The sequence below is a fragment of the Anastrepha ludens genome, chromosome 5 (assembly GCF_028408465.1).
Source record: "Anastrepha ludens isolate Willacy chromosome 5, idAnaLude1.1, whole genome shotgun sequence".
Lineage (NCBI taxonomy): Eukaryota > Metazoa > Arthropoda > Insecta > Diptera > Tephritidae > Anastrepha > Anastrepha ludens.
The window spans coordinates 37,293,690-37,320,905 of record NC_071501.1 but is presented as its reverse complement, the minus strand read 5'-3'; the positions used below and the strand labels follow the sequence as shown (position 1 = coordinate 37,320,905).

General features: G+C 35.0%; 1 protein-coding gene across 2 annotated transcripts in view; it reads left to right on the top strand.

Annotated features, from left to right (window-relative positions):
• The window catches only part of LOC128863467 (GTPase-activating protein CdGAPr), a 60,736-nt gene extending 54,030 nt beyond the window's left edge, over positions 1 to 6,706 (top strand). Inside the window, exons 5-6 of one of the 2 annotated variants that reach the window (XM_054102632.1) lie at positions 1,581 to 4,108; positions 6,192 to 6,706. In XM_054102632.1, coding sequence (XP_053958607.1) covers positions 1,581 to 4,108; positions 6,192 to 6,267 — 2,604 coding nt within the window. In that variant the 3' untranslated portion in view covers positions 6,268 to 6,706. The remainder of the gene's footprint in view (positions 1 to 1,580; positions 4,109 to 6,191) is intronic. The other variant, XM_054102633.1, reaches the window with a different exon arrangement.
• Positions 6,707 to 27,216: the final 20,510 nt, after the last annotated feature.

Below are 27,216 nucleotides of genomic sequence, written 5' to 3'. Positions count from 1 at the left end.
CTTGAAACTCACTGTGGACATGAAACACCACATGAAAGAAAACGTTATCTAATAGTGGTCGCCCCTGGGCAGGCAATGGTAAACTTCCGAGTCTACTTTTGCCATGAAAAAGCTCATAAAAACCATCTGCCGTTCGAACCCGGCACAAAAACCTCCACAGGACCTTCCATTTGTGGAACATCATCAAGATACACAACAAATGGAAGAGTAGCTCAACCAAACACTCGAAAAGGATGTTCGCGCCATAGCTATTCTCAATTCAATAGGATCACAGTCAACAGCTGTCCCTCTACCTTAGTGCATAGCTCTAATTTAACTAATAAACTCTGTAGTAGGAATGCAGTCTTATTATTCCATGAGTCGAGAATAAGGAAACCATTTTACGGTACTTATATTAGAAAGCGATAAATTAGTTGTAACCATGTAGTAACCATTCTAGTCCTATTTGGTTCATTAAAATCAGTCCCTTTCAAATACTACTCCTTGAAATACCTACTCCTCTCAACAATAACTTGATCCACCTTGAGTGGGCTCTAGAAAAGGAGCTTTAAAAGCGTTCAGGTTCTAAAAGCCAACAAAAACACTTCGTCACTCCGAAAACCATACAACCAAGCCCAAGCTATCCTCAGCACGTTTCATAATAATATTAAAAAGGACGTACACTCCCAGCAAACGATTGCATCCGTATTCTTTCATATAAGGCTAATCTGGGTACCTGGTCATAGCGACATTATAGGAAACTGCGAGGCTAGACAGGGACCTGTGAGGTAGTTACCAGACGAAACGAGAGTACTGGGATCCCGCTGATTACCTGTGGGCATCGCGTCAACTCAGGTCGCGAAATCTTTCTGGTCATGAGTAGATCGGAGGCGATCGAGGGATCTCCTGAGGTTAACAAAATCTCAGCTCTCAAATTTCGTGGGAGCTCTTACAGGTCATTGGCCGCAGAGTATATAAGATATGAGACTTGGCATTACTTTGAATACTTTTTGCGTTAGTTGTATAGACGATGAGGTGGAATCATATCAGCTCTTTCTCCTTAACTGCCCTGCTTTCGCGGGGCTAATATTTAAGTATCTTGGCTCTCATCTCTTTTCTACGCCTGCTGATATAGCAGGCATTGATATTAAAAACCTGATGAACTTTATTAGCAAGCGGCTAACACCACCATAAATCAGTCATTGTTCGGGTGTCTTCACCAAGTGCACTGGAGTTGAGTTGGTGATGCAAGAAAAAATCAGCACAACCGATGCACATGTTGCTTCATTGCCGACTGAACAATGCTCGATTGGAAGAGCGAACCGTTTGTATTTACGAGTAAGCTTGAACGACTCCTGAGCTGAATTCACCTTATCCCCGTCCGACTCTGGCTCTACTCTCTATAATTTTAACAAAGCACAGGTTCTTCCATAATTTAACCAGCTCTCACAAATATTTCATAAACTTAAACAGTTAAAGAATTAGCTAAATTTGTCAAAAGATCAGGTACGAAGCAGGAGGATTAAGAATATTTAACTTTCAATGAATTCATTATAGTTAAAAAAATTTAAATTCAATATATGTCTCGCGTTCTCTCCCAGCAGTTCACCTCACATTCTAACATCACACACGCCTCACATCCAGAACGGCGTGACATGCATGCCCTCAAACGAGAACTCTCACTCGATTTACAGCCGCTGAGCTCCAAGATGACCACCGATAATGTAGATGCCGGTGGAAATGGTGGTGCTGGACATGCATCTACGCTACCCTACAATAGACAGCGAGAACTAGCACAACAACTCATTCCTTCGCCAAATAACTCCAATTTTACAGACAACACTAGTCAGTCGGTGACGCCCAGCGAATTCGGCTATCAGAACCTGCAACGCCAGTCCAGTATGCATTCGCTTATCGAAACCGAGGCGGACTCGCCAGCGTATGAAGAATATGAGAATACACCCAGCAATATGACTTCACCTTTATTAGGCGCACAAAAACCACCTCCAATAGGCGGCCCAACGAGCCCAATACGTGCTACAATCAGCATCACCTACAACATGCGCAGTCCACGTGAGGAATTGCCGACCAAATCATTTGCTGTGATGCGTGAGAAGACAAAGGCCAAGGGACCGTTATTGGAAACAAGCTTTGATGAGAACATAGTGTACGAGCAAGTGAAGTTCTTTCGAAATTCTGTGACCGAGGTGAATCAGCTATTGAGCGATGAGCGCAAAAGCGGTTTGGCGCTTGAGAGTCTGAAAGAGACCAATGAAAATGAGATGCAAGATTTCGGCGCTTACGAAAATATACCACTTTTGGGTAACAAAAAGAGGGACCGTGGAGATATTGAGACGAAAGACTGCGAAGTCGATATCCAAATGGGTGGCGAGTCTAATAATTTGGATAGTTTGGAGGAACCCTCTGAAACTGAAGAGGAGCGTTTACTATATGAAAATGTGGAAATGCGCAAGCCAAAAAGCATCTATGAAAATATGTTAGGCGAGCAGTTGAAAAATGCAGAAGAAAAAGCGAAACAGGAAGTCTCATCAGACAAGTTGGAGCTGGACAGTTTGGATAGTGTAAAAACGGATACGGATGTTGCGTTGACAACAAAAGCGCTGGGTGAAGAATTTGCCAGCGCAAACGCGCAAGAGCTTGAGCTCGAGCCGCCACACAGCGCAGGGATCATCGAAAACTCAGCACGTAAGTCCCCATCAAATTTTAGTGTCAAGGAGCTTGCTACCAAGTTCGAAAGTTCGCCCGTCGAGCAGCTGCCTGCCTTTGACTTCAGCTTTCGCAGTTCGATTAAGAAACATACAAGCGCGGTGGCTGAACTGAAAGCTTCGCAATCGAGCCTCACATCAAATGCCGAACAGTCTGCAGCAAAGGATGCCTCGAACCCGAACAACAAACAAAAACTGACGAAGTCACAGCAAATAACGCGTTCCTTAGATGAGAATGCTTTCGTGCGCGAGTTCGGCTCAAAGCATCTGCAAGAGTTGAGCACGCGTAGTAGCCAACAGCTACCTGATTTGGCTGAGGTATCTAACCGGCGCAAGAGTTTCGATTTTACGCGCCCGAAAACACTAAATCCGCCAAAGCGCTTGCCCGGCATACCAATAACAGAAGAGATTTGTTTATCGAAAAGTGAAAAGGCGACGCCACCAGCTGCGCTCAAGCCGGAAAAGAGTTACAATCACGCTGCGGCGGACGAAGCGTTAGAAAACGATTATGAAACAGCTGAGCTGAAAATCACGCCAACCACTGAGAATCGCATTTCGCTCATACAAAATAATGTGAATATGCCAACACAGCAATCTGTGGGCTCAGCAAACTCAACATCATCCGCCATTAATGCCAGCGCAAGCGATCTAAGTAACTCAAATTTGAATCTATCGACCAATAGCCTCAAAGTGCTATCAGGTGTCAAACTCGACCGCGAGCGCATTGACAAAATTAAAGAGGAACGTCGTCAGCAACTGACACAAAAGTATCGCGGCGATACGGCGAACTTCAAGTCGCGCTCCAAAACCGATCTACACACATCCTCACACAAGGATGATGACAAATTTAACGCACCTGAATCGTTGCGAGTAAAATCGAAATCACGCGGTGACATGCGTGCTCTACAACAGGAAAATGAGAATGTAAAGGAATTGCTGGGTCGTGCACGTCTACTCGCTGGTTCGGAGAGCACGTTGCATGCTCCTCGTGTGCGTAGCATTTCCGATGAAAAGAATCAAAATGATTTAAATACTACACCATCAACAACAACGGCTGCAGCTGCTACAAATAATTGCAATTCAAACGCAAATGCCCCCACCAACCTAGTGCCCACAACAAACGAAGTCGCACCTACAACCAATACGACAACATCGTCGGCAGTAAATGTGAATTTTTCAAAGAAAGCTCCGCCACAGGAGGAGTTTTCAGCGCGTGCTACTGTACAAAAATTTGAAAGGAAAAGTTTTGAGTTAGCAAATGGAACGGCGGGGTCGATAGCAGTAACGGCGGCAGCACGCGAACGTAATAGTAGGAGTGAGTTGGCGGGCGGCAGCAGTAATGGCGCTAGCGGAGTGGGGAGTGTTGCGGCATTGTCGACCAGCCGGCAAAGTCTGACCTCAACGTAAGTATTATAGATATGCTTTAATAATTTAATTCTCAAAGGATTTACACAATTTATAAAAAAAATTTCTAAGCGCTTGTTTCGTTGCAAATATCTAAACTGAGATCCTCTCGAAAATAACATTTTGCAAACCGATGGAAATTCATGTAATGGGACTGAATGTCATTTCGAGCTCTCAAGACGCAAGATGTAATAATCTAGCATATTGTTGTTGTAGCCGTGCCTACAATACCCAGAACGTAATTGACGCAGTGTTACGTGAGTGACTAGCTATTTGAGAACTTTATTGTGGCTATATGGTGTGGTTACGACTGACATTGCATATGATAAGAAAACATAGGCTATCGAAAGTAACCGCTTAAATTTCCGAGATATTTGAAGTCGATATTGGTGCGGCATTGAAATAGTTCAGATAGTTAATCCTTTACGCTCCTAAACAGAACTCATCAATGTCTTAACCGGATACCATTATCGAATAGCTATCAGCTATTGTTCCTCTTGGAACCACAGGAAATATATATAAAAGGTGATTTTTAAGAGATATAGGAAAGTTAAAAAAAAAAAACACACGTAAAATTCAGAAAACTGCATGAAATTTATTTAAATCGATAGTACAGTCCATATAATTTAATGTTTGAAGACTATTTCATGCAAATGTTGACCGCGACTGCGCTTCAAATGGTCCATCCGCTTAGTCCAATTTGGCATACTCTTTCCAATGTTTCGGCCGGCATCTCACATATAAATGCTTTAATGTTGTCTTCCAATGCGTTAATTGAAGCAGGCTTGTCTGAATAGACATGCGCTCTAACATAGCCCCACAAAAAATAATCTAAAGGCGTTATATCGCACGATCTGGATAGTCAATTGACAGGCCACGAACGTGAAACAAAATGTTCAACGAAGTCGCCTTTCAACAACGCCAACTTTCCAAGAGCCCATTCACCAAAAATTCTGCGTTGCTGTGGGTCGTTCGGCTTCAATTCTTGCACCAGCTGTATTTTGAAAGGCTTCACACCTAAATCCTTTCGCAAAATTTTCCACGTTGTTGAGTAACAGAGGCCCAATTGCTGCGAACCGCGACGAATCGATAATTGATGGTCATCATTAACACTGGCTACGATACAGCTGCGATATTTTCTTCAGTTCGCACTCTACGTAAGCGTGTTGGTGGTTTGATGTCCAATAATGTAAATTTGGTTCTAAATTTAGTCACAATAGCTCGAATAGCCGCTTCAGTGGGTCGATTAAACTGACCATAAAATGGAAGAAGCGCCCGATAAACTTTCTTAACAGAACACACATTTTTATAATAAAATTCAATGATTTGCAAGCGTTGTTCGTTTGTAAGACGATTCATGGTTAAATTATAGACCAAACTGAAGATGTTTGACAGTGAAACAAAACACGAAACGTGCGTCAGCTGTGTAAACCAACTGTTTAAAAAGATAATAGCTAAAAAGTCACCCGTTATATTATATATCAGCTTGAGAGATCCGTAAACTATCAGATAGTGGGGGAAGGTCCGAGATGGAGAAGTTCAATAGTAATGAAAGGCGTTTTGAAGCGTTTTTTTGCATCGCATTCGTCGAATTCGCCCTGAATACCCCGAAAGAGGAAGCTGGCGCTTATTGCCTGAAAATGCACCATCTGTTGTGACTGATTTTTTGATTAGAAATCACATTTTAACCATCAATCACTCACCGCATTCGCCTGATAGGGCTCCCTGTGACTTCTACCTGTTCGGAAAATTGCATTTGACCGTAAAAGGAAAACGTTTTGCGTCCATAGAGGCTATCCAAAAGGCATGTACCGACATCCTGCAGGACATTCCGGTCAATGCCCTGAAACACTCTTTCGAAAAGCTTTTAGATCGCGCAAAATAGTGCATCGAGGCCAGAGGGGAGTATTTTGAATGAACTCGAAGTTATCAGAACAAAGCTCCAATCGTTTCTATTTAGCTCAGTCTTGTTTATTTTGGACTTCACCTTCTATAAGCAAAATCTATGGCAATAATTTTGTATAATCTATTTAAGAGTAAAAAATCAATACTAATGTGTTCTTGTTTTTTGTATATTTGCAGACGTGAGAAGATCTCACCACAATTTTCCATACGTGATATGACGGCGATGTTTGAGTCACGTTCACAAAATTCGTAATAATAATAAGTTGAAAACGTTAAACGTATATTACTTTATGTCATAGCTACACATGCATACATACATACATTCAATATAATATTATACATAAAAAAGAACGTAACTACATACACACCTCTTCGAACTAGGTCTTTACTAGAATACAAGAACAACATAACAATCATGCTACACCATGTAGCACATAAATATTGAACTTGAAAACAAAAACATATATGAAGAACTGTGAGTGTGCGCGCATGTAATTTGCAAAAAAAATTATGATTGTAATTAAAAAGGTTTCTTTTTTTTGCGTAATACTAAAGGGTGAAGAAAGAAGAGCAAGAAGTTGTATGTAATCAAATATGATGGCTTGAAAACCATTTATACCACATTATTTCTAGCCAAATTTACTTTGACAAAGCAACAAAAGCTAAAAACAAAAAAATAAATTGCAAAATTGGAGTAATAAATTCTATGCTATGCTAAAAAAACTTGACATTTACTATGTAGAAAATTAAAATTAATTATTGTGTGCGACGATTTTCTGAAATTTTATGTTAAATTTGCTAAGAAACATGAAATTAAATTTTATGAAGAAAGATAATTAATTTTAAATAAATTTCATTTATATTATAAATTTGTATGTATGGATTGCTTGTGAAATTAAGCGTTGCGGCTAATAATTTTATGAAGAAAATAAACTATTTTTATTATTAATTTTTTTAATATTATAACTGCATATTAAAAATTATCCAAAGAAAAAATAAGACATTGATTAAATTTAAGAAATTAATGCATTTCGAATGAAGCAGCCAATTTTCGTTGGCAGGGTTATGTAAAACTTGAATGAGAATAACGGTAGAACAGTAATAACGAGACAAAAGAGCATTTCTGTTTATACATATGTATTAGTTGTGTTAAATTATTTTATAAAAATAAATTAGTTAAGATTAAAAAAAAAACAAAAAAACTATTTTTTATGAGACACCGTTATATAATAAATGTTTAAAAAAAGTGAGTTAAGATATGAAAATTAAAAATCGGAACACACCATAAAATCCTGCATTGAGTGAAATGTGTTTAAAGTTGCATTAAAAAAAATCGTATCAAATTATAGTTCAACTCCACTTCACTTAGATTTCACCCATACATGCATACATACATAAAAACGCGGAGTATACGAAAACTAGTAGGAGAGCCAACGATTGCATGCTAATTCCTAAATTTATAAAACTTAAAAAACATTTTAAATACTTTGTAAAAAGAAAATTTGTGAGAAAATGTTATTTTACAAAGTATTTAAAAAAAAATTATTTTTGTGGTAAAGCGTCTAAGATTTTTAATAAAACTTAATTCCTTTTATGTAAAGGACGATCAATTTAGAGGTATCGAAATGTAAATTGAATAAAAGAACGAAAATTCAAATTTATTGGGTAATCTTTATTAATTTTGTGTAGAACCAATTATCACATTTAGTTTTTAAAAATAATCTCTTTCAAATGTTGTCCGCAATTGCCAATTTTGAATGACTCGCGACTCGCTGGAGCATATTGGTCGGTATCTGGTGAATACATATAGTAATGTTGGCTTCCAATGCCTCAAACGAAGCTGGTTTATCCACAAAGCATTGAGAATTTACATACCCACACACATAAAAGTCCAAAGGTGTGATATCACACGACTTTGGTGGCCAATCCACTGGTCTGAGGTGAGACGAGAGATAAATTGCTCACCGAAACAACGACGCAGTAAATCCATTCTTTCGCGGGTTGTCTGGCTGTATGGCAAGTAGCGTTAGTAGCTTCTTGTTAGAACTAAATGTTGTGGAGATCACGTGCTTCAATTTTCGGCATCCAAAAGTCGTTTACCAAAGCGTTCGCCATTCACTGTTACAGTGGCGCCTGCCTCGTATTTCAAGAAATATTGGCTGATGATTCCTCCATCCCATAGGCCGCATCAAACAGTTGTTTCCAATGGAAGTAATGGCTGTTGTTGAATGTCTTTGGATTGGTCTTCAGCCTAAATACGGTACTTTTGCTTATTGACGTAGCCATTAAACCCAAAATGGGCCTCATCGCTGTCCATCATAAGTTGGCCTGAGCGCGATGAACACTTTTTGTAATTTCGTAATGCATTTGTACCATTTGTAAACGTTGGTAAAATGTTAATGAATAGTGGAGAAATTGTGTATTTAGTTTAACAGTAGTTACGCGTGATCTGTCACAAAAACCGTAAAAGTACCTCCAATCTGATCGCCCTTTACATACATGAAATTTTGTTTGAAGTAAGAGGCTTTTTAAACACATTCTTAGATTTTTTAGAACTTATTCTTCGAAATTTTCCAAATTGGTATATAATCAGAAAAAAATGTGTAGCTAGAATGCTTTTCTTATTGTATGCACATTAAATTAGTGGAAACTACAAAATTCTTATATTTTTTTTTAATTTTCCAAATCGGCATATATTAAAAATTTCACTTTTAGACGAAAATGAAAATATTGTTCAAAATCATTGATTTTCTTCCACAAAAATTAAAAAAAATATCTACAAGAGCTGGTTGCCTCGATGCCGGCAACTAGCAGCTAAACCCTGGGAAGACTATATTATGTTACAACAACAACGGCATGCTGGCAGTTACACACTACAACTATCACTCCATTACAGCGCATTACAAAAGTTTGCATATAGCAATTTTTTCATGCGCTAGTATTTATCTACAATACATAAATACAAGCAAACATATATAGGCATACGTACATACAGCCATGTATTCATATGTTACATTATTACTCGTATTTGCGGCCTTTTGTTAAGACATTTTATAAAATATTTTAAGTTAACCTCTGTGTTTTTTTTTTTCAATTAGATTTTTTAATATGTTGTTAATAATTGATGCGAATGTATAGCACTTTGATATATTTATTTTTAAAAATTTAAACATACCTACATATACATTTACATACATGCATATATACATACAAATGCATTTTTAATGTAAATTTATTCATTAAGTTCACATTATTAACTATTTGTATTCAGCATTTTTTATTTAATTTATTTCTAAGATGACAATATCACAAAATATATGCTTACATATATAGTTTTACACAAACAATTTGGCGTTCTTCATTTATTGTGCAATCACACCTTTAAGAACTATGGGAACATCCAAGCAGTGCAAGCTAACAAGCATCAAATTTTGCCAGAGCGGTCAATGCTGATTATTCTTATACATAGTATTTATTTCTATCATATCTCTCTTTTTTATACTGATCTGAAGTTTCACTTACGAACTCTACGCGCAAAATCCTGCATATACAAATTCTCAGCATTTATTCTTGTGGCAAAATTTTGCCGACCATTGTTATTCAAAGAGTAATAGGCCCGTCACAAGGGGTCCGTTGCGGCAACGAATTTGACTGACAGCAAAATAAATTATGTGCACTTGAGTCGAAGGCGTCACATACCTGCCGTATGCCATGCCGGACTGTACAAAAACTGGCAACTTTTTACGTTTGCCATTCCGCAAGTACGGCGAAATTGACAACTGTTTAAGGGGGGGTAGCTCCTTCAGCACTTTCAAAATTTCCATTTTTTCTGCTTAATTCACTTATAATCTAAAGAATATCTTTTCAATGTTGCAAGCGTGATAGAGAGTCTAAAAAGTCCCTATAAAGTGATGAGCGACGAACGAAAGATGAGTAAGAACGAAAACTTTAATCACGTTTTTTTTCTTCCGCGCTGTCGAATATAACTCAAAATGTAATCAAGATATCAACTTAAAATTGTACAGGAATATTCTTTAACATAATGGCCTTTGCATGTACCTCAAATTTTATATTATCAGAAAAAATATTGTTTTGTTCAATTTGTTTATAAAAAAGGTGTATATTTTTTCTTTCCACTTCAAATTTTCATTTTTTTTTCCTTGAGAAAAGGTAAGTGCAAAGCGGAATAACTTATTTTAATAACAAAATTTTGTCTAGTCGATTTCAGTTGATTACAAGAGGCTGTATATTCCACGGCACAAATTAAAGGAGTCACGCTTGAGTAGCTGTAGCGCCGCCTTTTTTTTGTTTTTAAATAAAATTTTTGTATATTCAGTTAAGCATGAGTATGAATATGTAATTTATTTTAAGATAAGAAATACTCTCAGTTTTTCGCAAAAAATGATTGAAAAACTCGTTGGGGTTAGAGGTAGTCAGAGGCCGGAAAAATGATGATTTTCAATAAAGTTTTTTTGCTGGTCAATTGATTTATTTTAGAAAAACAAAAACATAGCATTAATACTTCATGTTTCGACTTGACTTTAGCGAAATTAATAATTGAAAAATTTATCGCTGTTTGTGTGGAGCCCGTTTCTCCAGAAGTCCCTTGTGATCATCACAAGTCCTTGGCGATTCATCTAAAATCAATCGGACAAGAGAAATTAGTTTTATTAAAAGATAATCTTGTGCTTGATCGAAGCTTTTTTTCAAAATTAATAATATGCGGCCTCATATTTTTCAGATTTTCGAGAAAAAAAATCGAAATTTTTTAAAAAAAATCCTTCGATCAGACACTAGTTTTTTATGCTTTTCAATAGCAGTATAAATTTGATTGAAATCTACCAAGCGGTTTTCAAGTTACAGAGATCACCAGTTCAAGAAACATGGTTTTGAGAAAAACGCATTTAAAGTTTGCTGTCGCTTTATGTAGAGTTATTCGAATTATTTAATTACTTACACTATGCCATCTATTCCTGGGCCATATAATAGTTCTTCAGCCGTCATAGCAGCTTTCAAAATATCGATTTGCTGTTGCCTACGTAGCATTCTATCTTCTCGAGTAATATCGTTAGCGCGCTTATCTGCCACTTTCATAGCTACTACTACTGCTCCGGAGCGCCCCAGCGCCCTTTGTTAATTGTTAAATAACACGAAAAGTATTTGTCGGACTCGCTTCAAATTTTCTGGCAATATTTTTAAGATATAATATTATACGTTAAGAAAAAAATCCAATTTTTGAAAATTCTGACTCCCTTAACCTCTTAAGGAAGAACAATTTTGTATTGCACAAATTTTGATCGGTTGCTGATATCAAATTAAATGCATTAAATTAAATCAAATAAATGGAATTTAAATTAATTGAATCAATTCAAATACACCCCTATCTTTTCAATAAAAGCTTGAAAGTGTAGAGAAAAGGCTAGATCTAATCAAATTGTGTTGCAAAATGAATGGGCGTACCGATCCCGAACCGTCTACGAATATCATAATTTTTATTAAACCCCTTTTTCACTGCAATAGGCATTAATTTTATAATAAATATATTTTACTAGCAATAATAATCTGTTTATACACAACGAAATTCAATATTTACTTCCACGACAGGAAATCTGTCTTTTGTTTATATGCGGCAATACTTTCATTGTGGCACCACAGTGCGTTTTGTACGTCACGTCACACAGTGCGGCCGATTCCCGAAAAGCTGGTCAAAACTCAAAAAATTAAGTAATTGATTCAAAATTTCTTACTCGGGGGTTGTCGGGGTCGTTGATTTCGAATTTGATCTTAAAATTTTGAAAATCCACCCCCTTCCACCCCTATTGGCCACCCCCTCACGTGAAATAGCGTATATTCTAGAACATAATCAAGATGCATGTTAATTTATATGTTTTCGGGGTCGCTGATTAGCAAGTGGTAGCAGCTGAATCTTGTTTTATTCAGTAACCATTACTTTTTTGAGTAACCTTTAATAGGTTTCAAAGCAGCATATGACGGCGTTGTATTACTATACAGTTTGAAAACTCAAATTTTATAAAAAAAATTGCAAAAAATGTATCTACGTATTGCTGCAGCTAAAAATTTTGTGTCGAGGTATTGATATGTACTAAAGATTTCTCGTATTTTACTAACCTTCCGAAGATGATTCCATTTGGTTTTGTTCAATTTACTCCATTACAAAATCTTTCAAATGTGTACAACTTTCACTATTCATCGACAGTAATACGATGCTCAAACGAAGGCCACGTTGCGACTGAAAATACTGAGGATACTTAGGGTACAGGACGTTGCTATGAACGGTTTTCACTACTCAAGGCATTACTGTAGCCAACCCAAAGACAAAAAAACTCTATCTAGAAACTTTTTTTTTTGACTTTTGGCCAGCTTTTTGGGAATCGGCCGCACTGTGCGTCAGTCAAATTCATTGCCGCAACGGACCCACTGTGACAGCCCTATAACTTCGGCTGCCACCTTACCGGGTATTCGGCAGTAGAATTCTCCACGCTAATTTCACACGGATTCACACACTCGTCGAATCCATCGTTGTTTATTTGACAACGATGCAATATGACCCGAGGAGTGTTAATTATTTCCGTATATCTCCAATACAATCTCAGTTGGTGACGTCAGCCAACCAGCTGATTCTTTAAAATTCGCTGAGAGCCGATTAACGGTCCGATATTGACCACACCCATGGTCAAAAGAAAGTGTACTCCTTAAGAGACCGCTATTCGGCTCTGAGCGAAATTGACAGAACCAGCTGATACGAAGACATTACGATGTGTTTAAAATAAAAATGAAATTGTGTTAGGGATATGCCGAAAAAATCAACCAATGATACTTCATTGCCGTCTGAACAAACACTGATTAGACGAGTGTGTGAAATGATTGTGCAGAATTCGGCTGCCAAATCCCCAAGTGACGTGACAGCCAAAGTTCCCATCACAATTTTCTTTTCATCATCGTTAAAAAGTAATCCTGTAAATCTATCAACCTTGCATCCAATCAGTCGTTAGATCGAAAGTTTGCGAATTCGAAAGCTGACCACCGGATGTCTTCGGCCGATAGTAATCAAATAAAATATCAAACAAAGTCGTAGTACATCTTTGGTGACTTTGACTTTTTTGAGCGTGTACGAGGTTTGTTCCAAAAAATTCCTCATATTTGGTATGGGGGACTGTACAGTTTATTATGGTGTTCGAACTTAGTTTTTACTATTACGTAGTATTATTATTATATTTTTATTTTGAATTCAAAAATTGTCCGGGGATTCAGCATTCACGATCGATTCCTCACTAAATATTCACTTATAATGACTGATTGCTATTGTCAAGATAACGACTTGCATTTTTTATATTCTAATACAATTTTCTTCGCTAAATATATTTACCAAATTCTACATTTTTTTTTCAAAATTTTTAATAATGTCTTCCTTTTCCTAATAATGATTGGTGATTATTTTTAGAATACCGGCGTATATTTAACATTCTTTTTGTCATTAAATATTCACTTATAATAATTGATGCGTCTTGTCAGGGTAATGGCCTGAATTTTCTAAAGTTTGTAATACTATTTTTTTAACTAAATATTCACTAATAAAATATTTTTTTAATATTAATTTTTTTTGTTTTTCTCCTAGTAGTTTCTGGTGGCTGGTTTTAGAATACCGGTATACATTTTTAATTTTTTTTGTCAATAAATATTCACTAATAACGACTGGTGGTCTTAAATTTTTTAAATATTTAGTTCATCTTTTGTCACTAAATTCCTAATTGATTGGCGCCTCTATTCTTAAGATAACGGCCTACATTTTTAATTTTTAGTAATATTTTTTGTCTATTTCACTAATAAAGCATTAAATTTTAAAGCATTTTTAATAAGGTTTATTTTTTTTGTCATTATTGATGACTGTTGAATGTTGTCAGAAGACCAACCTACATTTTTTTTCATATTAATTTTTAATAATATTTCTTAGTCACTAAATATTCAATAATAAAACAAACAAAACTTTTTTATTCTTATTTGTGTATTCTTTTCCTAATAATGGCTAGTGGCTGTAGCCAGATATCCTGTTAAATTTTTTAACATTTTTAGTAGAACTTTCTGACACTAAATATTCACAATGGCCGTAAGCCCTGGCAGGCAGAGTTCTTTTCTTAATTGTAAAATATTCATTGTGTTATTATTTTTCTTTAATAAATTAATAAATAAAATATTCACTAATAAAATAATACAGTTTTTTTAACTTTTATTCATATTTTTCGTGTTGTTGTTGATTTTTGTGACACTAGTAACTGTTGGCTGTTCTCAAAATAGCGATCTAATTTTTTTTTTATTTTTTAATAATATTTTTTCACTAAATATTCATTAATAAAATAATACTTTTTTTTTATAATTTTTAATTATGTTTTTTCTTTCCCAATAATGTGTGTTTGTTTTTCGTATATCGGCCTAGTTTATGTTTTTTTAATTTTTAATAATATTTTTTGCCACCAAATGTTCATCAATAATTACTGGTGGATGTTGCCCTTAATCTTTTAAAATATTTAACTTTTTTTCTTTCGCCCCTAAATTCATAATAAAGACTGGTTTCTACTGCCAGAATACCAACAATTTTTTTTTTTTTGAACTTTTAATAATATCATATTTTTTCTCACTAAATATTTACTAATAAGACAGTAAATTTTAAAACATTTTTAATTAGGTTTTTTCTTAGCCACTATTGATTACTGAGGGCTATTTTTTTTAGTTGTAATTATATGTCCTTTTTCCAATACTTACCAGTGGCTGTTGCCAGAATGTCGGGCTGAATTCCTAAATTTTTATTATAATAATACTTTTTGAGACTAAAATTCACTAAAAAAATAATACAACATTTTTTAACTTTTATTCACATTTTTGGTTTTTTTTTTGCTTTTACATTTGCAATAACTGTTAGCTGTTCTCAGAATACCGACCTAAATTTTAGAAATTTTTTAATGATATTTTCTGACACTTAATATTCACAAATAAAATAATTTTTTTCTTTTTAATTTTTAATTATGTGTTTTTCCTTAAGAGGTCCCGGAGGTCTAGAATTCTCAAAAAATCGATTTTTTATTTTTTGATATTTCGAAAGTATAGGCTTTAAGAATATACTGTAAAATTTTTGGAAGGATATTCCCAGTATTTTCGATTCTGCAGCCGTTTTAGCAGGTAGCGTCAGATTCGTCACGCGGCGGCATCAATGGTCGCATTTAAATGGTCCAAACTTTAACTCAATTATCTCAAAACTACTTTTTTCGCCCTAATATTGTCAAAAAAAAAAAAAAACTATTCAACCGAATCATCTGAATTTTTAATTCATAACATCAATGGCTATCGTCCGTACAAAATCATATTATTACTTCAATTATTTCGTATTTTTTTTATTAAAAAACTGATTTTTCAAATCCTAACCCGCGCCATTTATTACATTTTTTTATTCTATACGGGACATAGCTACAGTCATACTGTTTAAAATTTTTTTTGGTTTTTGTGCTTCAGATAAATAGAAGAGCCAAAATGGACAACACCGTCCAGGTCCAATTTTTCGGGTCAACTTCAGCACCTTTTTTTAAATTATTAAAATTAAACAAAAAAAGAATTTTTTTTTCATTTTTGTTTGTAAAAGAAGTTTAATAAAAAGCCTAAAAAGTTTAAATATCGTTTTTATTGTAAAAAAAAATCCTGAAAATACCCTACAGCTCCAGACCACCGGCATTCCTTAAATCGACTGGTGGCAGTTTTCGAATACCGGACTAAATTTTTAATAAAATTGTTTGTCTCTAATTCATTAATAAAATAATAAATTTTAATTCATTTCTATTTAGTTTTTTCCACCTTGTAATGACTGTCCAACAACTTTTTTTTTAGTTTTAATAATATTTTTTAGTCACGAAACATTCATTAAGGACTGGTAGTTCCTGTCCTAAATTTTCTAAAATTTATACATTTTTTTCTTTTGTCAGTAAATATTCACTATGAAAATAATAATTTTTTTTATATGTATTTTCAATTATGTGTTCTTTTCCCAATAAAGAATGGTGGCTGTTTTCAATGTAAACATTTTAATAATATATTTGTCACTAAATATTCACAACAAAAATATTTTTAAAAATAATAATTTTTTTTTAAGTGAAACTTCTTAGGCGTCGATGGACGAGCGAAAATGGAGAGTGAAATTTCAAGGCCATGCAAAGTTTTGGGCATTTTCGTTCCGCGAGAGAGAAAAAAGATATAACGTAGAGGAAAAGGGGAGAGAGAGCTATACCTTATATATATCTTAGACACACTTTAGGCTATTTTTCCTGAGTTTTTCCTTGTGGTTGCTAATTTCAAGTGAGAAATAACACTGCCTACTTTTTGGCGCTTGGCAAACTTGTGGGAAATATATTTTTGGTGCCTACTTTTTGGCGTTATATTTCCTTGGTGCCTACTCTTTGGAAAGTTTTTTGGTCCCAATTTTTTTGGCGTTTTTTTTGGTGCCTACTTTTTGGCGCTCTTTTTTTCGTTTCCTGGCTAGTGCTTGTGCGAACTATAAAGTGCTTCCATTCCGGCGTCGGATTTATTGGTATTGCCTTGCGGTTATTTGTGCCGTTGCTGCGGTCCTGGAATCGCTGCGTTTGTGCGGGTGATAAACGCTCGGAGTAGTACGCGTTGTTGCCACGGTTTGTGTCCGGCGTTTACCTACACCGATCGACACTTCTCCGTTTTTTGTAAATTTTGTCTATTTGTATTCTCTGCAAATGTGAATTTATTTAGATATATATTCTTTCTCTCTATCTCTCTCTCTCTCATTCTCTCTCGGGCCTCTTTCTTTGTCTGCCTTGAAAGTTTCACTTCTGTTATGTGTACTACGCTATACGCACTTTTTTTCATACTTTCTTCAGAATGCTAACCGACATTTTTTATCAATTTTTAGTCATGTTTTCTTCCTTTTTTTATCAATATCACTTCACTGCCTGCTGTGAGTTTGGTTTTTCTTAAAGAAGTACTACAGTGCTTTGCATTAAAAATAAAGGTGGCAACTATGAAAGTCATTATACAGTAATTACTAACAGAATCTTGAAATACTGTATTTTTAGTCAACATAAACAATATCAGCTACACATTTCGAAAAAAAAAATTATGGAATATTAAAAAAAAATTATGTAATTATTAAACACCTTTGACACAGGTTTCGATCATTAATCATATTAATATTACCTTTTTTAGCTCTTTTAACTAGAATATATTTTGTGTTTGGAAAAAATAGCTTTAGCAACCAAAATTCCTGCAAACGAATTTTAATAAAGCAAAGTAAATAAGCGTTTATGAAGAGAGCTTTACAAAAACAGAAGCTTTCGTGAGTATTATTAAAATAAAGTGGATTTCAGAAACACTTTCGCTTTGTTGGTATATTTTTTTAGAACCAACTCAGGTGGAGTTTCGCTGAAATCTACTTTTTTTAATTTTATTTCTGCACATCTCTTAAAGTCCTAAGATATTGAAACCCCGCAAAGCAGCATAAGACAGAAACCAAATTAAAAAAAAAAATCAATCAAAACTAAAAATAATAAAACAATCAAATTTCTTACATTTTATACGTTTGATAGTGGAAAATAGATATGTAGCTAATTGAAAAGTTAAAACTCCATACATACTTACATACATAAATACACACACATATATATACTCGTATGACAAAAATTAGAATGAAAGCAAAGAACATGAAAAAAAGCTGAAACAAAAAATCAAACTCGAATATATGCAAACCCTTCGACTTTTCGTAGTTTCGTTAAAAAAAATACTAATAATAAAGAAAATATTTAAAATTCTATAAAAAAATCATAATGACTGATTAGCCAAAAGGATATAACAAATGGAATTTTAAAGTTATTGAAATGTAGTAGAAAAATGTTTGACACGCTAAAATCGGAGAAAATATGATGGCTTCCATATAAAATACAGATAAAAAAAAAATAAACATAAATATTTTTTTGTACACAGAGCTAGCAATAAAAAGGTCTACTTAAAAACATAACCAGAAGTTACAAGTTGACCATTGAATGTGCCCCTGACGAAGCTACAGTGTGATCCAAAAACCAGTAGTATCCTCCCAAAAAAAAAAACCAGAAGAAAAAAAGCTCAATCTGTTTTCATATCTTATGGCTGGCTTCTAAAAAACAAGCATTTAAATTATTTTTAGAGAAATCCATTTCTTGCATGTGACTAACGTGGCTGGTTTCGCAACATCGTATAGGTACTGTCAACCTAAAAGTGCTGGTTGCATGCAAGTTAGCTTTGTACGCATTGCTTTACTTTGTTTTACTTTGAAGGCCTTCAAAGAGCATACGTATGTAAACAGAAAGCTATGAGAGTTTAGGTAGCGAGACAAACCGGGAACTACATCTTCTTGTTTTTATATTTCTTTTAAGGCTTTAAGGACTAAAACGAGGTATAAAGCGAAGGTATTATTCTTATAGGACAAAATTAAGACGCACGCCACAAATAGGGGCAGGAGCTCGGCCAAATACCTAATAGAAGTGCCCGCGTTAATTATTTATTTATTTTTTATAATTCTGAGCCATACAAGGCGGTTTCATTAGATCAGCTGTTTTCTTCATCTTCCTTGTATGCATTCCATTTTTGCTTTTGGTAGTACTCGAACAGCTGTCAAAGCTGTCAAAAGAGCTGTAAGAAAAGAAGTAAACAATTTTTGAACTGAAACAATCCTCCGGGAAACAAAACAAAAAGTCCCAGATAATTATTATGCGAAACCGTAAATAATTTTCGTTTTGATTCTATCGCCTCGAAAGTCGAAGAAAAATTCTTCAAAGACAGGGCGACGTTTTTGAACTGAAATATTAGTACAATAATTATTTTGCGTTACTGGTAACTCATCTATTAAAACTCGCTAACGACATTAACTATACTAAAACGAATTGGTTCAGTTTTGCATCCAATTTGATCTGAAATTTAATTGTCTCCCTTTATCACATCGCGTCGAATGTCTAAAATCTCTGCTTGAATAATCTGCAAAAAACGACGTGATGTGATAAATTGAAATGGCCGCTAAAGCACAGCCAAATGGAACTTTGCGCAAATTGAAACTTTGAAGCGCATTAACGTTCTTTTCTAGGCCTAGATGAAGGTTTCCGGTTATATCTTGCATACAATATTCGCTCTGAACTCTTTTTCAATTTTCCGCATAACATCGATTTTTAATGACATCTCATCAATAATATGGCTTACAAGCAAAATTATAGCTCTCAGGTGACCAATTGATACCGGTATGATACGATAGTAGAGCAATTACCGAACTTAGTGAGCAAAATATTAATGAGCCGTATGACATGGTGCACGGTAGTGTGCTGGTTTGAAACTCCGGGCACGAAACATAAAATGAAAATTTGTTTCTAATAGCAATCGCCCCCAAGTGTAATTCTGCCTTGAAAAAGCTGATCATTAACGAACCATCAGCCGTTCGGAACTTTTTTTCCGGGATGACGCTTATGAAGAGGAAACTCTCATGCTACCGGCATAACAGTATGCACGACTTGTAGTCTCAAAGGTACACCACCGTACTAAACACCTCACCACATTTTACCACTCAGTCTGCGGATCTGTCAAATGGTATTACCTCACGGGGCTGGTTTGCTCAAAGGCTCCTAATTGTTGTTGCCGCGTACGAAATTCCACGCGTCATAGATCATTTTGAGTATACCTATGTTACATGCGCACAGACTCCTTTCCAATTATCAGCTGACTTCAGCAATATTGGGCATTGGAACAAAACGTGATCAACATCTTCTTCCTTCTTCGTGCAGATTGGGCAGTTTGGTAAACTGTCATGGCCAAATCTATAGAGGTATTTCTAAATATCCAGTGCCCTGAAAGGAATTGAGTTAGGTAGTAATTTTGTTTTTGAATAACTTTTTTACTAAAAAAAAAAAAAAAATAGGATGACTAATTTTGCGCCACCTTGTATATAACAACACTGTAAGACAAAATCAAAATTTTACCGAAATAACAATGTGCCGGCAATGAATTCAGGTACAAAGAACAAAAACAAAAAATGTAGGTGCATCCCCGATTTGAGAGTTTACTTCTGAACTTTTTTAAAAGGGGCTAAAGTTACCATCGCTGCACATTCTTATGGTAAATAGGTCGACGTAAAAAGCCAACAGATTCTGGTAGAGAAGAACAAAAAAAAAAAATAAAAATATTCTGGTAGAGGAGAACAAGAAAAAAAAATTTCATTTTTATCGTCGGAGCTTTGTTACTGTAATTTGTGTTGTACGGTGTAATTATAAATATAAATACAAGAGTACATGGAAACAAGGAAAATTATATAAGAGAAGAAAGTATACTCAAATATAACTATATGTGTATATATGTATGCACGTCTACTCTCCGCAACACCCCAGTGGCATATACGGGAAGCAAATGTATAATACACAGGCCCCACTTGCATATATGTATATGTATTTGTGCACAGATATCCATCTACGAGTAATGAGGAAATTACAAATGCGAGTACTCGTTTCTTACTAAGAACTAAAATTTTGTTTATATTGTAATATATTATAATAAATTTAAAATTTATCACTGAATTTTTTATAAATATTTTCTGTATACATTTGAAATTTAACACTAAATTTTTTTTATATAAATATTTTCTGTATAAATTTCGAATTTAACCTTAAATTTTTTATAAATATATTTTGTAAAAATTTCGCTCCTAAAATTAGTCTAACTAATTTAAGTTTACATTTAATTTCTATAAATATTATAAATATGTGCACTTTGTAAATATTTTGTAAAGTATATAAAATTATTTGTTAAATCTGAAATTTTTTAACTCGGTTTTTAAAGAAATTACCAAAATTAAAGCAAATATGAATAAGTTTTTAAGGACAATGCGTAAAATTTAATAAAGCTTTTGTAGAGAGGGGGTATATAGGTATGGCCCCACCCCCACCCCCCAATCAGCCAAAAATATTATCACGCATAAATTTACTGTCTGTGTGTGAGTATTTATTTGCACTACTAACAATGAAAAAATGATAAACAAAAGCACACATAAAGCCACAAAAACAAAAAAAAAATTAAATATTGACTTTATTTGAATGTTATAAATGCATACATATTTACACTCTCAACACTTTAACTTGAAAAAAATAAACAATTTACTTACATAACTTAAACATTTACATACATACCTACATACTTACATGCATACTTATACATATATATATATATACAGTGCTTACTCAACTTAACCTCAAACTTCAAATAAAAACCAACTAAACAAAAACTACAAGCAACTTAGTATAAATAAATGGATTGTGTACCAAAATTAAAAGAAAAACATAAAACAATTACATACTTACATACTACATACAAAAAAAATACAATAAATTGCAAAAAATACAAAATTATGAAATACAATAAATATTATTATGTATTAAATTTATAATTATAGAATTGAGTATTTCAATAAAATCATAAAGGTATTTATTATACGAATATATGATACTTATAAAAGAGTATTTGAATTTCTTTTCATTTTTGGAATATCATACGCGCATGCATATTAAGAGAAGCTTTAATATGCCGGAACCCCTCGGTGGTCTGGAATTTTCAAAAATTTAATTTTGATGTTTCGAAAGCATAGACTTTTAAGAATATGCTGTAAAATTTTTGGAAGGATATTCCCAGTATTTTCGATTCGCATTTAAATGGTCCATACTTTAAACTCAATTATCTCAAAACTACTTTTTTCGGCCTGATGTTGTCTTAAAAAAAACACTATTCAACCGAATCATCTAAAATATTAATGCATAACATCAAAGGCTATCGCCTGTACTATATAAAGGGTGGTTAAATTTTAAGGGCCGATATTGAATGTGAACCACACCTAAACGCCAAGTTTTTTCTGCATTTCATTTGACATTTTTCAATTTCAGACTAACTCAATTTGAACCATGGAAAAATACACAATCCAGCAACGCGTTAAAGTTATTCAGGCTTATTATGAAAACGGGCGTTCAAATCAAAATGCATATCGAGCACTTCGTGATTTTTTCGGTCAATTTAATCGTCCAAATGTGCGTACAATCGGAAAAATTGTGCAAAAGTTTGAGCAAACCGGGTCTGTAGGAGATGTGAAAACATCAGTGCATGCTCGTACAGCTCGTACTGCAGAAAATATTGCTGCTGTTGATGAACATTATGCATAAAGGCTTGCATTTACACGCTAACAAGGTGCAATTGACTCAAGAACCAAAGCCTCTTGACCATTTCAAGCGTCGTCAATGGTCAGAATGGTGGCAGGAAAATGCAACAGTGAATGGCCAATTTTCGAAGAAAATCATCTTCAGTGATGAGGCATATTTTCACCTCAGCGTATTCGTCAATAAGCAGAATTGCCGCATTTGGGTGAATGATAATCCAAGAGTGATTGCCGAGAAACCAATGCACCCACAAAGAGTGACTGTTTGGTGCGGTTTATGGGCCGGCGGCATCATTGGGCCGGATTTTTTCCAAAATGAGGCCGGTCAGGCAGTGACTGTGAATAGTGTTCGCTATCGTGAGATGATAACGAACTTTTTATGGCCCGAATAGAAAGATATGGATATAGACGATATGTGGTTTCAACAGGACGGTGGCACTTGCGCGAAAAATTTGATGGCCGAATAATCTCACGTCGCGGCGATGACAATTGGAAGCCAAGATCATGTGATTTGACACTCTTCTTTCAAAAAGCCTAAACAATTTAAATATGGGTTTTCTTTTTTTATTGTAAAAAAATTCCTGAAAATACCCAAAATTTTCGAGCTCTAGACCACCGGGACCCCTTAAGTAAATTCATACATCATTGCTAGGCAACTCATGGCCTCATTGTTTTCGTGCCATGGTCTCGCGAAACCGACGGTAATCGTATTTTTCACACAGGCACGAACGGCAATTCGCACGCACAGGAAAGCGAATGGTGACCGCAGCACTCATTCTCTATTTGATTTCACTGAAATCTGCTAAAAGCAACAATATCGTTCGTTTTGTACACGCAGAAATGGATTAACAAAGCCTAGAAAAATAATTTGTTTCTCGGTAGAAATAGCTTTATTTAATTATCAATAAGGCATTAAAAGAAAAGGAATGGAAAAGATATATGGTTTTTTTTCGGTACCATATCTAAAAACTATTTGTAAAGTATGGAAACATTTGGAAAGCGAACAAATATTATCCGTCGAGAAAGGTGAATATATCTACTCCATGTTATAAAATATTAGGTTGTTCGGAAAGTAATTTCGTTTTTTCCCGACAGAGGATTTAATTGTATTTTTTCACAGCTAACTTCACACTTAAGTCCCATTGTCATTATATAATATGTTTTAAGCAGCATTTTCGTCATATTTTACTTGTTTACTATAGAAAAGGTAAAAATGCTGTTCAAGCCAGAAAGAAATTAACCGATGTATATGGAGAAGATGTATTAACAATACGCCAGTGCCAGAACTGCTTTGCAAAATTTCGATTCGGCAATTTGTATGTCGTATATGCACCACGATCTGGAAGGCCGGTTGAAGCTGATAAAGACATTATAGTTGATGCAAACCGTCGAATAACAACACGCGAGATCGGTGAGAGCTTAATTTATCGAATTCACCAGTTTTTTTTTTAATATTTATTCATTATAAGAAGATCATCTTTCATTTTCACCACAAAAAAAACGAAACTACTTTCCGAACAACCCAATATTATATTTTGCCACTGTTATCGTAGTAACGTTCGTAGTATGAGTATGATTAACGAACTTAATTTTGTATTGCAGGGAGAAAATAAACTTCACTTTAGCCATCTATCGAGAAAATAAAGGATTTCTTTTTCTCCAAACTAATATTTTAGTCCCCGTAGACGAATGTGTTGACGCGTGACTACCATTCGGAATTCGGAGAGAGCGTAGGCTCGAATCTACGTGAAACACCAACATGAAGAAGTTTTCTCCTCATAAAAAACCATTTGCCGTTTGGAGTCGGCTTAAAACTGTAGGTCCCTCTATTTGTGGGACACCATCAAAACGCACACCACAAATAGGAGGAGGAGCTGGGCCAAACACCCAAAAAGGGTGTACGCGCCAATTATCTATATCTATATATAATATTTTGAATTATATTTGCAGATAATTATTAAAAAAAAAATTTTTAAATCTTTAATGAAATTTTAACAAATAAAGATATACTATAAATCACTGCCGAAAACTGTTTCACTTAATTTACCTACATATGTATAATATTTCAGATTCCTTACTTCAAGAATTTCCCACAACAAATAAAACGATTATAGGCAACATGAATGATAGATTTGCAGATTTTAACAAAATATCGCAACAACAAATATCCACAACATCTTTGCTTCCGATGAACAAATCAAACTCCTGCAATTCAAAAAGAAATGAAAGAAATGGTAGGAGATGTGGTATTAGTATTACCTTTGGCCACGGGTAAAGAATTTGGAAACAAACTGGCAGAAATAAATACTCGCTATTGCAATATATTGTTTGCAATTTGTTCTATGTTTAGCTCAACGTACAATTGTGAAACCCCTTTCCTACAGTCCGGTTTTTTTCTTGTAGCTTCAAGATATATTTCGTTCTGCTTTTTGCTGCGTAATAGTCCCACTCAAGGGCTACGACGCCAGTGCTAACTTGCACGTATTCGAAAGGGCCGAAATTATCTGCAAAAATGATTAAAAAATCAAAAAAGTTTGCTGTGATGTAAAATCAGTGGCAGACAAAAATGTTGATGACATTTCCGAGCGGGGCTTGAAGCGAGTGACGACAAAAGAATCAAGTGATCGTTCAACTTTTTAAGCGGGACCTACAGTATCGGACAAAACATTTACAACTGCAATGCAGCCTTCAATTTATTTTTTGACATAATGTCGTTCTTCACTCAATTGCAATTCAATTTCACGCTATGGATACTAGAGCATCTGAGTAATATTTTCCAAAAAATCTTTTCAAGATCCTTTCCTTTTTGTAGCTGTAAAAAAAAATTAAATTATCTGGCAACTATGAGCGACAAAACAATTGCAACCTTGTGAGCTTAGCTATATAACGGTAAAAATGCTTGAGCTTGGTTTTGTTTTCTAACTGTTCTGAGTTTAGTTTAATCGTGTCAATTTGTGAACATCAGCTTTGTGCAGAATTTGTGGCGATAACACAATTTTTTTGTAAAGTTGAGTTAAATGAAGTAATGGCTCGAAATAAGTTCGGTGAAGTATTACGCGCGCGTGTTGTAGATGAATATAACAAAGGAATGACCCAGAAAGATATATCCATAAAACATAATATTCTTAAGTCATAATTTTCTCGAATTATTGCGAATTTTATAAAAAAACAAAACTATCGCGGTGGTGCATCGAGGAGGCCGACCAAGGAAAACGGATGAAAGAACTGACAAACTGATAGCGAGAGAGGTAAAAAAATATCCATTTAGAAGTGCCCCCCAATTGGTAAAGGAGCTTGGGTTACCAATGAGCTCAAAAACTGCCAGTCGTCGCCTGGCTGAAGCTGATTTACGGACGTACCGACCAGCAAAGAAGCCGCTTATTAGAAAGCGTAACCAACAAAAACGATTGCAGTTCGCAAGGGATCACATAGATTGGCCATTAAGCAAGTGGAAAGCTGTTCTTTTCAGCGACGAATCCAAATTTAATTTGGTCGGAAGTGATGGCGCATCCTACGTTCGACGCCCACGTAACAAGCGTCTTCAAAAATCATACTGTGTATAGACTGTTAAGCATAGTGCTTACATTATGGTCTGGGGATGCTTTTCTGCTGCTGGTTTGGGACCACTCCATCGTATTATGGGCATAATGGACCAGTACGTTTACAGGGACATTATGGAATCGGTAATGCTGCCACATGCTGAGTGGGAAATGCCCTTGAAGTGGGTCTTCCAACAGGATAATGACCCGAAGCATACGGCGAAGGTCCTGAAATCATGGTTCCAGAGGAATAAAGTGGACGTAATGGAGTGGCTCCCACAATCCCCAGATCTTAACCCCATAGAAAACCTATGGGAAATAGTAAAAAAGAGAATTGATCGGACTAATGTGGCAAATACTGACCAATTTTTCCAAAGAGTCCTGGAGGCATGGAGAAATATACCACAAACGATAGTTGACAATTTGATAGCTTCAATTCCGAGACGATGCAGAGCTGTTATTCAGAGCAATGGTTTTGCCACGAAATACAAAGTTTAATAAAAATAGTTTACTGATTTCCTTTAGTTGCAATTGTTTTGTCTTATTAGATACACGTGTTGGACACATTTGATTTTTAAATTTAAGATATGAACTGTTGAATATGAATAAATTTGTTTTATTTACGTAAATCAACATCTTTTACTACAAATAAAGTGAAATTAACAGGTTCTAAACAAATAATGGCTGAGCAATCGAAAGTTTTCATTGCCCACATTTTAGTTGCAAATGTTTCGTCCGATACTGTATCTTTGTGACTACGCCAAACACGATCAGTTCTTGCTAAAAGGGGAATAGATGTGAGTATCAACACCATCGAACGTCGACTGAAGGAGGCGGACATGTCCTTCCGTCCCACATCATCAAAACCACTGCTCTCAGAAAAATCCATTGAGAAACAACAAAACAAACAAATGGCCAGTATTGGACTGACCTTGCCAGTCCCCAGACTCCAACCCGATTGAAAATGTGTGGTGAATTATGAAAATGTGGCTTGCCGGAAAGAGAGTCCACAATTTAAAGCATCTCGTGCGCCAAGTTCGCAAAATCTAGTCCTCTTTGTCGACGAGCTACGCAGAAAAGCTGGTTCAAAGCATGAAGAAGATGCCAGGCTATATTCGACAACTATGGAGAATACACGGTTTATTGAGTAATTGCGACTCGTAGTTTTGTATGATACATACTTTCATGTAAAAAAGTTTTAAATATATCGCACCCTAAATACAAAAGGGTCACAACTCAAAATTTTCGACACTCGGGCTTGACTTGTTTACAGTAGCACAGAAAACAAACTATGTGACATATCACGCTGAAATTTGCCATGTAAGCTTATAACAGTCCTACCAAAAAACAAAAAATTTATTTTTGCCATATGTCTTCCGCGGATCGTTTTATTGATAACGTCTCGTTCATATTTGAGCAGAAGGTACAT